At 47.0% G+C, this 10,567-nt stretch overlaps 2 protein-coding genes across 2 annotated transcripts; one reads left to right on the forward strand and one right to left on the reverse strand.

Annotated features, from left to right (window-relative positions):
- Positions 1–2,009: 2,009 nt before the first annotated feature.
- On the forward strand, positions 2,010–7,407 carry LOC124695619 (beta-glucuronosyltransferase GlcAT14A-like). Its single transcript, XM_047228449.1, has 4 exons — positions 2,010–2,616; positions 3,328–3,403; positions 3,484–3,599; positions 6,700–7,407. Exons 1-4 carry the CDS (start codon positions 2,010–2,012, stop codon positions 7,212–7,214), a joined length of 1,314 nt encoding a protein of 437 aa, XP_047084405.1. The 3' UTR covers positions 7,215–7,407.
- A 562-nt stretch (positions 7,408–7,969) lies between these two features.
- Positions 7,970–9,604, reverse strand: LOC124683879 (2-alkenal reductase (NADP(+)-dependent)-like). Its single transcript, XM_047218308.1, has 4 exons — positions 9,154–9,604; positions 8,720–9,073; positions 8,548–8,630; positions 7,970–8,468 (listed from the first exon to the last, which is right to left on the reverse strand). Exons 1-4 carry the CDS (start codon positions 9,370–9,372, stop codon positions 8,096–8,098), a joined length of 1,029 nt encoding a protein of 342 aa, XP_047074264.1. The 5' UTR covers positions 9,373–9,604; the 3' UTR covers positions 7,970–8,095.
- Positions 9,605–10,567: the final 963 nt, after the last annotated feature.

The following is a 10,567-nucleotide window of genomic DNA, read 5'->3' on the forward strand; positions in this document are numbered from 1 at the left end:
TTGTGCTGCATGCACACTGCTTTGTGAGCAGTCTAGCTGTGTGTGTGTGTGCAAATGCTTGGTATCTGGCTTGTGTCTTGGCTGAGAATGGACCAGCTCGGCAGCTTTGGTCATATCCTCTCCAATTCTATTTGATGTTTAACCTGCCAAGTGGCTATGGCATAACTTGTTTTTGTTGAATTTGTGTGCAGGGTTCAAGGTGATGATCCAATGATCATGAAGATCATCAAGCACGAGACTAAATGAAGTTTAGCTTGTAGTTTTAGGATAGATCATTAAATTGTAATTTCCTTTTCTTTTCTTTTTCTATTTTTTGTCCAATTCTTGTAATATGTTGTAATATTCCTTTATTTCATTTGTGAATAATGTAAAGACAATGTATATTGTGTGTTAATCAATAAAGCTCAAGGTTTTCTCTAATGAGCTTTATTTATTATTTGTATATTTCATTATGTGTATTATTATTATTTACTTAAGGAATTTCCTCACAATTGAAATATAGGGTATTTATTTAATGCTTGAATTTGAAACTCAAATTCAACTTTGGGTTGAATTCAATCATGCAACTTAAATTTGAATTCAATCATGCAACTTAAGTTTGATGCAATCTCTCCCCTCTCTTCTCAAAATCCTAAACTAGTTAAGTGAGATGCAAGTTTTTCGCACTCTCGCAACCCTAACCCTGTAGGGTGTCGAGAGAGAAACTTGTCCCCCTTTGATGCAGTTTTTGTTTAAAAGCGCGAAATTTCCCCAGAATTTACAATGCAATGCACATCCCTTTCTAAAATCTACCCCTCGATCGTCTCTAAACCTGGGACATTACAATCAACAAGCAACACTTTTCTATGCGGATCGGGTGCATGCTATAGTTGTCATGTAAATGTTGTGAATTTCTTAAGCGTCCTTTAATTTATAGGGTAGTAAATAAAAAATGAATAGAAAATACAAAGGATTACAATGCCCTACCCAAGCAGATCCTATGGATATCGTCGTTCAGCAAGCAATAACCATTGCGAAAGATGAGAACAATATAGATCGTAATAGTCTGACTTGTAACGGCATCAAAGAAGAAAAGTGATGAGATCCCAGAAGATCCGTCGGACACACAACTCCACGCTTCCTCCATTGATGTTGGATGCACCACCGAAGCAGGATATGGCGGGAAGAAACTTGTTCTAACATGAGGAGCATAATTATTAAGGTAAAGGTAAATTTTAATTCGTCGTGTCATCTATCCTTATTTGCTCTTTGGCCTAAAATAACCATCAATTGTCATCCAAACACAGTAGGGCTTTTCCCCTACTATATTTGTGTCAAAATAATCAATTGCCATCCAAGAGTAACATTAACTCTCATCTCACATCATCTCAGTTATACATGTCATCTTCTCCATGTTTGTCTACTGTCTCAACTAATTGCCCCCCAAGCTAAGTCGTAACTGTCGGTCCCCATCTGAGCAGTGGTATTAATTCAACTTAACATCGCTCTACCGTACACATCGTTATCTCCATATTTGTCTTCTTCAGTCCAAATTAATTGGGGAATTAATTGTTCCCAGAAAAAATGAAGTATACTTCAGCTGGTCTACCGACTACGGTGTAGTAGTAGAAGACCCAGCCAGCGATCCTGAAACCACAACAAACCAATCCTCGTCGACTTGACTTGTCCAGGATCGATTCCAAAAGAAAAGAAAGTTCGTGGCAGATCGGCATCCATCACCACCACCCAGAATTCGAAACCCAACACCTCACTCCACACTGTCCGTCCGTCCCGCGGTGCGCATTGGCCAAACCCAAGCACCAACCCGATGGTTTTCTTGAAAGATTTGCGCTTCCCCTCTTCCTGTCTCGTGACTCGCGAGCCCCTCCCTGGAGTGCGGTAGCCTCACCACCACCACACCCCTCCACGACACGCCAGCACCAACCGTCGTCGCCCACATTTAATCCCCGCACCGCCGCCCGCCGCCGGCGACCGATCGCGATCCCCGCTCGCCGCCCGCCCGCCCGGCGATGATGGAGCCGAAGCCGCCGTCGCCGGGCCCGGCATCGGCAACCCACCACAGCCACCGTCGCTGGGCGGCACCGCTTCTCGCCTCCGTCCTGCTCTCCTCCCTCCTCATCTCCGCCTCCCTCTTCTTCTCCTCCTCGCGGGCGCTGCTCCTCTCCTTCTCCCCGCTCCCGTCCGCATCCGCCGCGGAGCCGCTCTTCGTGGAGGCCAAGCTGCGGCAGCACCACCAGGCCGCCTCCGCGGCCCGCCCGCCCCGCGCCGTGCCGCGGATCGCCTACCTCGTGTCGGGCTCCGCCGGCGACGGGGTCGCGCTGCGCCGGACGCTCCGGGCCCTCTACCACCCGGCCAACCGCTACGTCGTGCACCTCGACCTCGAGGCGCCGGCGCGGGAGCGCGCCGAGCTCGCCGCGGCGCTCCGCGCCGACCCCGTCTACGCCCGGTTCAGGAACGTCAGGGTCGTCACCCGCGCCAACCTCGTCACCTACCGCGGCCCCACCATGGTCGCCAACACCCTCCACGCCGCCGCCATCCTCCTCCGCGACGGCGCCGGCGACTGGGACTGGTTCATCAACCTCTCCGCCTCCGACTACCCGCTCGTCTCCCAGGACGGTAAGCGCCAAAGCAGATGCGATCTGCTCCTCCTCCCCGCCCCCGCCCCACAAATTCCGCGCGCGATTCGATCGTGCGACGAGAGACCCCCGATCCGAATTCCGCGGGCCGATCTCTGGCGCCGATTCGGGCGGAATCGAATCCAGGTCGCCCCTCGCTCGAGGCCACCAGCAACAGGGCTGCGATTTTCAAATTGGAAGCGGTGCTTCGGCGGCGAAAGATACGATTTTTATACGTTTCCGATGCCTAGTTGCTTTAATTTACTCCTTGTTATTAATACGCAAGTTTCTTTCTTTCTCCAACTGGATTTGGGATTCGGTTGGATTGATTGCTTGCTCGTTCTAGGTCGTATTTGGGGGAGCCACATCTTAGGGGCATTTCTTTCTCTTTATGGATGCTTCTACTACGGACTGCTCTGCTCCCCTGGCCGCCCAAATCTTGCTTCACCTTTCCTCTTTCCGTGATTCCGTCTACTCCCGTATTTGATTGTTCTGGTACTTGTTCATGGCGATAAAGCGGGTCGTTCCAAATCCGGCATCTGCCGTGGGCTCGTGTTTCTTTTCTTCTGCGATGCTGACCTATGCCTACTGGCTCACTGGGATTATTTATTAGGATTTGTCTTTGAGGAAGCAGACGCTTTAGGAAGTTATTACTCTTAGATAAAATAAACATGGCCCTCTATTTGTCTGACTTCTTTTCCATTTGTTGCAGATCTATTGTACACGCTCTCTTCCTTGCCAAGGGAGCTCAACTTCATCGAGCACACCAGCGACATCGGATGGAAGGAGTAAGCATGGAATATTTATTGCCTCAAAGTCCTGTTATTTGTTCATGCAAGTTGGGCACTGGCTAAATGTGTCTCTGCAGGTATCAGAGGGCAAAGCCCGTGATCGTCGACCCAGGGCTATACAGCCTGCACAAGTCTGATGTTTTCTGGATTACGGAGAAAAGGAGCGTGCCAACTGCATTTAAGCTCTTCACTGGTAAATGCTTCGTCCTCCCTCCCTATTGCAATGTTATGAGCTATATAATGCTCGTGTTCTTAGTTTTTCTTCACTTGCCCCACTCATGTAAACCCCAACTTTAATTGACAGTGTGCATTCACATTCTTGTTTTATTTAATTATCATTACTAGTTCTTCCTGGGTACATGTTCGACTATGATTCATTGCTTTCTCTGTTTGGTCTTTGTTGAATATGCTTGAAAGACATGCAAAAGGAACACCTTTATTTTATGTCTTTGTCTCAACACTTACTCTTTTTGTTGAGAATGATACTAATACTAATATGATAGATGCTGTTCTCTGCTTGACTATTGAGCTGTCAACTGCCAAGTTGAAAAATTAGTTCTACTAGTGTAATGTTCCATTAGTCAGTGGCAGACCTAGGATTCTGCCAATGGGTATGCTACACGAAAAGAATTGTCGGCCATTTTGGTAAAGTTCATTGACCAATTCAGTAAATAGTAGTAAAATTATCGTTCTAATATGCTACTGAAGCAATAATATATAGAACGTAATAGAAAGATTAAGATGGAAAATTGCATAAACTACCATATAAATAGTTCAAACACCATACCAACAGTTGGAAATATGCATATAAGAAGCTTTCAATTATTCTCTCTTGCATCTGAGTGTGATCTTGCGCCACAATTTCAACTGGAGAAGGATTTGAAGCAGCGCCAGCCTTCTTTGATGCATGTTTCTGAAAAAGGGATCATGCAATACCACCACTTCTTTTCGTAACTGAATAACTAAAAAAAAGTTCAAAGTTCAACTATTGGTGGTATGTACACGACGTGTGTAATGAAACTGACATGCGATGTTAGAATCTTAGTTCGTAGTCATAGATGATACAATCTCTTCACAGAAATAAATAATATGGTCAATCATAAAATATATGTGCACAATTGATTTGTATTTAACTATTTATCCCATGTGATATATTTGATCCTAGACTAAAAGTAGAAAACCGGCTATTTGGATAATTACCGTGCCGAGCAGATGCGGCGCACCGGCATCAATTACCTTGGTCTCCTGGTCTTTGGCTGCCGGTGGCCTTTAACCATGAGGTGTTGTGGCGTTCAGTGGCGTCTAGTTGCGCAGACCGTTGTCCCGATCGGGGGTGATGGCGTGGTAGCGGCATAGTCGCTGGGCACGCTAGCGTTTGGTTTTGCATCAGTAGATATGACATAGAGGATCAAGTTGACCGGTTTGCACTTCGCAATCTCCAATCGATCAGGTTTTGCCCATTTTTTCTACTAGCCTGGGCTGCAGACCGGATCAAACTGAGCACTTTTGCTATCCATCAGGCCTCTTGTTTTTCCCTACTATGTGGTAGCATGGCTCGCCTGCAGGGTATACCGTGGCATATGTGGCATACCCTGTAGGTCTGCCACTGACATCAGTTAATGCTACTAAACACTAGTACCTATCTTCTGGGGACGTGTCAACAAATGATTAGTAATTAGTACGGAAACAGATGTCACACCAGTCCATTCACCAGAAAACAAAAATATACTTAGAATTTTAGAAAACTAGCAGTTGAGATGACCCTGAATAGCTTTATTGCAGAGTGTAATTCTCCAAGCCTACCATGCAATGCTATTTTCTAGTTCTCTAGTTTACAAAATCTGCTGTATGGAAACCAACAAACACATTTAGAGTATCCTTATCGAGATAGATCAACTTGATTTAAAGAGGACATGAGTGATGGTTTATTTGTTTCCTATTCAGTAAGCAGCATCATGAACAGACTGATCATTTCAGATCATTTAGTTCTTTTAGTAATCAAATTAAATGAAAGTTGTCTAAACATTTAAATGTCCTTTCGCTGCGATAAATCCCTTCCATTTAGTACTATTAAGACACATACATCAAAACTGTGCACTGCACTTTGGCTTGCTTCCTCTCGCTGGAAGATGATAAGTTCCATTGATTACTTGGATTACTGAAAAAATTACCGTTCTGTTCATGGCTCGAAAAAAATGTGTAGAGAATGGATAATATGTACTTTTGGCTGCTTTTGAATCACCAGCAGAGGATCTTTGTAAGAATAAGCATCAGTAATAACACACCTTTGGATTGGTTGATAGCACTCCAAGCATCACTTGTGAACCTCGATTCACAACGGGATAGCCACTGTGCTGAAGAAAGCCAGGAAGCAGTGATGGATCTTCAACTAAACTGAGGGGTAAAAAAAGTGTGAAGCTAGAATTTGGTGAGAACAAAGGCAAGACACCCAAAACTGAATGGCAGTAGGCCAAACTGATGTGTTTTTGTATAATCAACAATAGGATTATCTAAGTAATTATGTGGTGTATAAATCTACATACATAGCTATGCAAAGAAAAGTCTCTGGGATCTCTGGGATGTAGTGGTTGAGGGAATTAGGTTCATATGAGATGAGAGAATAGTTTGGTTCTTAGTTTATTTATTAATTGTGAAATAAGTGACATCCTTGTAGAATGAATGTGTAGCTATAGTTTATCCATTAGGCCTTCGCCATCACAATATGACTTCCAAATAGATTAGGTCCCTTTTATCCTAGATTTCCTAAATATTACTATTTCATAGAAGACCCTAATCTTCCTCTATTCAGATTTTATACACTGTCTCCAGTTCACACCATCATCTTCGGCAGTTATCATCTTGGTTTGGTGAAGTTGACGTTCTGGCTTTTCTTCATCTTGAATCTTTGTTGCTAGTTTGGCATGTTGATCTCCCATTTTGCAAGCCGTAGCTTATAAAAAGACTTAAGATTGTGTTTGCCCATACCCCAATATCTGCTACGCCGTAAGTCTAACTATTATTGTTACATTGTGTTGTACATGACAACTTGGCAATTGCTATGGTGCTGCTCTTTATTCCTGAAATCGTCTCGATCATTTTGCTTTGGTGTTGAAAAATCAAAATCTACTTCCTTATGACCCCCAGACTAAGCTAGTTGAAGCATATCCCAGCATCACACGACTAATAATAATTTATTGTGCAATTTCATTTTCTTACATTGGAATTCATATTTTTATATACTTTCCAGCCTGAGTAATGTGAACACGTGTTTTTCTTCATGTATATTCTTTCAGGCTCAGCATGGATGATGCTTACTCATCATTTTATTGAATACTGCATCTGGGGATGGGACAATCTACCAAGGACGGTCCTGATGTATTATGCCAATTTTCTCTCTTCGCCAGAGGGTTACTTCCACACAGTCATCTGCAATGTCCCAGAGTTCCGCAACACCACCGTCAACCATGATCTACATTTCATTTCTTGGGATAACCCACCAAAGCAACATCCTCATTACCTCACCCTCAACGACTTTGACGGTATGCTTAACAGCAATGCTCCCTTTGCAAGGAAGTTTGGAAGAGAAGATCCTGTCCTAGACAAGATTGATCAGGAAATTTTGGGCCGTCAACCTGATGGATTTGTGCCTGGCGGATGGTTGGATCTGTTGAATACAACAGTGAAAGGGAAACACTTCGCTGTCGAGCGTGTAGAAGATCTCCGCCCAGGGCCTGGTGCGCACAGGCTAAAGAAACTCGTCACAGGCTTGCTCACCCAGGAAGGCTTCGATGACAAGCATTGCGTATGAAACTCGATGATTCTGGGGTAGGTTACTTGTTCAAAATTTGGCGCTGGAGCCATTAGCTAGTCATTCTACTAGCTGAGGAAGCAGAACATAGCGTCAAATCAGCATTGGAATGGTCTGATAGAAGATGTTCTTATAGACAACCGCTTGAGTTGAGTTACCGTACAGCAGGAGACCACGGCCGTAGCAGTCAGAGATTATATACATCACTAATAGCTCATTAGGTTATGTTAGAAGATTATATCAGCCCAACCATTAATAATATTGGAATCTTCGGTTCCTCAGCGCTGCAGGTAGTCCCAAGGTTGGTCCATTCTTTGCTTAGAAACCACGGGATCCGATCTGTTTACGAGCTATCTGCACATGAGATTCCGTTGTATTAATTGTGGATTCCTCGGGGCAAACTGGTACATTTTGTCTGCGTATATGTATTCTTTGATTTGTTTTTCTTCTCCCACTGCTGATTATACCAAATCATTTGCAAAGCTTTCCTCCCTTTGGTAAAAGTGGGTGTCAAGTATCAGACATGCTTGTTAAACTGTGTGTCAGATATCAGACATTCTTATTAAACTGTGTGTCGAAGTAGCAGACCTGTCTTGCCTGGTATCAAACAGGTGCAGTGCTAATATAGGTTTGCTGAATTTATATCTGTCTCTGTCTGGTTTGATATGGTGTATTTCTAAACCTGCAAGTTGGAACTATATCCTGTACTTGATTGGGCATATGGCAGCAACGTCATTTCAGTTAGGACATTCAGCTCAACGAAACACAAATAGTTTCAGCAACGTCCTGTATGCATACTTTCAGCTCAACGAAACAACTTACATCTCACTCTCCAGAGTGCAGAGTTACAATGGACAACTTGGAAGTACCCTAGCTTGTTTCTATGCTAGCTTAACGAGCGTCTTGCCAACATTTTGGCCGCGGTACAGCGCGACGAACGCCGAGGGAACGCTCTCCAGCCCCTCAGATATGTCCTCAACGGCCTGGACCTTGCCCTCGCGGATCCAGCCGCCGATTGTCCCCATGAACTCGTGGAACTTGGCCATGAAATCGTAGGCGAAGAAGCCTCTGAGGGTGATGCGCTTGTAGATGATCTCCAGGAAGTCCGGCGAGGCGCGCTTCCCTGGGTCGGTGTACTCGGCGATGACCCCGCAGACGGCCACCCGGCCGTACGTGTTCATGTTGGCCAGCGCGGCGTTCAGCATCTCGCCGCCGACGTTTTCAAAGTAGATGTCGATCCCGTCGGGGAAGTACCTGTCGGATTTCAAAGGCACATTTTAGTTATCAGGAACGACGTGTGATTTTGTCAAGTTTTGGGGGATAGGACACTCACTTCTTCAGCGCGGATTTGAGGTCAGGCTCGTCTTTGTAGTTGAAGGCGTCGTCGAACCCCAGCTTGTCCTTCAGCATGTCCACCTGAAATCGAATTCTTTCGTCAGAAATTCATAAACGTTGCAGGTTTCAGAGTTCCTGTATAATTCTGCGTGGGAAGCTCATGTGGGCACCTTGGCCTGGGTGCCGGCGCAGCCGACGACGTAGCAACCGGCGAGCTTGGCGAACTGGCCGACGAGGCTGCCGACGGACCCCGACGCCGCCGACACGAACACCTTCTCGCCCTTCTGCGGCTTGCCCACCTCGAAGAGCCCGCCGTAGGCCGTCATCCCGCTCGTCCCCAGCACGCCGACCTGGTAGGACAATGGGAAGCCGGAGGAGGCGTCGACCTTGACCATGAGCACCGCGGGGGACGGCCGGAAGAGCGTGTACTCCTCCCACGCGAGCACGCCGGCGACCACGTCGCCCACCTCGTACTCCGGGCACGCCGACGCCACCACCTCGCCGACCCCGGTCGACCCGATCCTCTGCACGGACACAGCCAGAAGAAAAGGACGTGAGCGAGAGATCACTGCTTGTGTACCGGAGGATAGGAGTGGTTACTTACCTCGCCGGGCAAGATGACGTCGACGGAGTGGTGGGACGCGCTCTGGCGCTTCATGCGGTTGAGCTGGTAGGGGTCGATGGACAGGTACATGTTCTTCACCAGGACCTCGCCGGACTCCGGCGTCCACCGCACCGTCGCAGACTTCACCTCGAAGTCGTCCACCGACGGGGAGCCCTCGACGTGGTGCCTGATGGCGACGTACCGGTTCTCCACCTCCATTCTTCGATCGTTCGACGGCAACACACAATTGGGAAGAAGAAAACAGGAGCTGATGTGTGGACCGAACCGGATGAATTACCTAGTCAAGAAGAAGTGGCCGATATATATTTGGAATGTTCGTTGGCGGGGTCTTGTCTTGGGGATCATACGTCTGGATGCCGCTTGTTAAACCCAAGGATGAGGACAAGAAACCATATGGAAGGGAGCTCGTCGGTTAGATGCTGTGGCGACGGTTCAGCTGGAGATGCCTTTTTCAGCAATTTGTACGCATTCCCCAAGTATGAAACGAATTGAACGGCACGGAAACACCCATGAATCAGATTTGTGTTTGGAGCTTTAGGCGGCGTGTAGGGGACTAGGTCTCGTGGATGGATGGTTCCTCTTGTTCGTGGTCAGCCTGCTCTCTTCCCGTAGTCACCGGTCCACGGAAACATTACCTCCCACCGAAAATATTTCGTCTTTATTAGACGCTAAAGTGTCAAACATAGTGTTTGAACTCTGATGAGTTGAGGGTTAATCATGTAACCACAAATTGGTTCTCATATTAAATATGTTTTTAAAGGCATGACAAAGAACTTTTTGGAGAACGACACTAGAGCGTGAGGTGTCGTTTGCCCCCCGCCTCGATTTGGCCAAAGCCGGTGCTGATCCAGCCCTCTCCGCCTCGATTCGGCCGCCCTAGTGCCGATACGACCGGTGCCGCCTTGAATCAGTCGCCGCCGATGTCGATCCAGCCACTGACCGCTCGTGGGAACCTGTGTCAGGAGTTTGGGCCGGAACGTGAGCGCTCGCTCGGCTCTGTTCACTCGGCCCTCAGCGGTTCGGGGTATGAGAGAGAGAGAGAGTTTTTTTTTGCGGGTAAGAGAGAGAGAGTTGATTGTCGTTGCCTAATCGACGGTACCTCAGAGGAGGGATCCTCACGAGGGGGAGAAGAAGTAGGGGCCATAGGGTGGAGTGCACACGGGACGGTGGTACGCGATTTACCCAGCTTCGGAACACCCGCACGATGACGGGGCCTACCTGCCGCTTGTCCGGAATTATCCGGGCTTTCGCGTTGTTACAATGAGTTGTGGTTGTGCCTCTAGGGCTCCCGGGATCCGGCTTATAAAGGCGCACGGATCTAGGGTTTACATGGAGAGTCCTAGCCGGATTACGGATAGCCTAACTACGGTACAATATCTTGCCGTGCACGTCA

This window comes from Lolium rigidum, chromosome 1 (genome assembly GCF_022539505.1).
Source record: "Lolium rigidum isolate FL_2022 chromosome 1, APGP_CSIRO_Lrig_0.1, whole genome shotgun sequence".
NCBI classification, from domain to species: Eukaryota; Viridiplantae; Streptophyta; class Magnoliopsida; order Poales; family Poaceae; genus Lolium; species Lolium rigidum.

What these genes read in the sequence shown, in the direction of transcription:
- LOC124695619 (XM_047228449.1), top strand. Translation starts at nt 2,010, where the DNA reads ATGATGGAGCCGAAGCCGCCGTCGCCGGGCCCGGCATCGGCAACCCAC. An exon ending in CCCGCTCGTCTCCCAGGACG is followed by an intron (nt 2,617 to 3,327) that starts GTAAGCGCCAAA and finishes CATTTGTTGCAG; the next exon opens with ATCTATTGTACACGCTCTCT. An exon ending in TGCATTTAAGCTCTTCACTG is followed by an intron (nt 3,600 to 6,699) that starts GTAAATGCTTCG and finishes ATATTCTTTCAG; the next exon opens with GCTCAGCATGGATGATGCTT.
- LOC124683879 (XM_047218308.1), bottom strand. Translation starts at nt 9,372, where the DNA reads ATGGAGGTGGAGAACCGGTACGTCGCCATCAGGCACCACGTCGAGGGC. An exon ending in GCGCCGGCACCCAGGCCAAG is followed by an intron (nt 8,631 to 8,719) that starts GTGCCCACATGA and finishes ATTCGATTTCAG; the next exon opens with GTGGACATGCTGAAGGACAA. An exon ending in CTCAAATCCGCGCTGAAGAA is followed by an intron (nt 8,469 to 8,547) that starts GTGAGTGTCCTA and finishes GAAATCCGACAG; the next exon opens with GTACTTCCCCGACGGGATCG.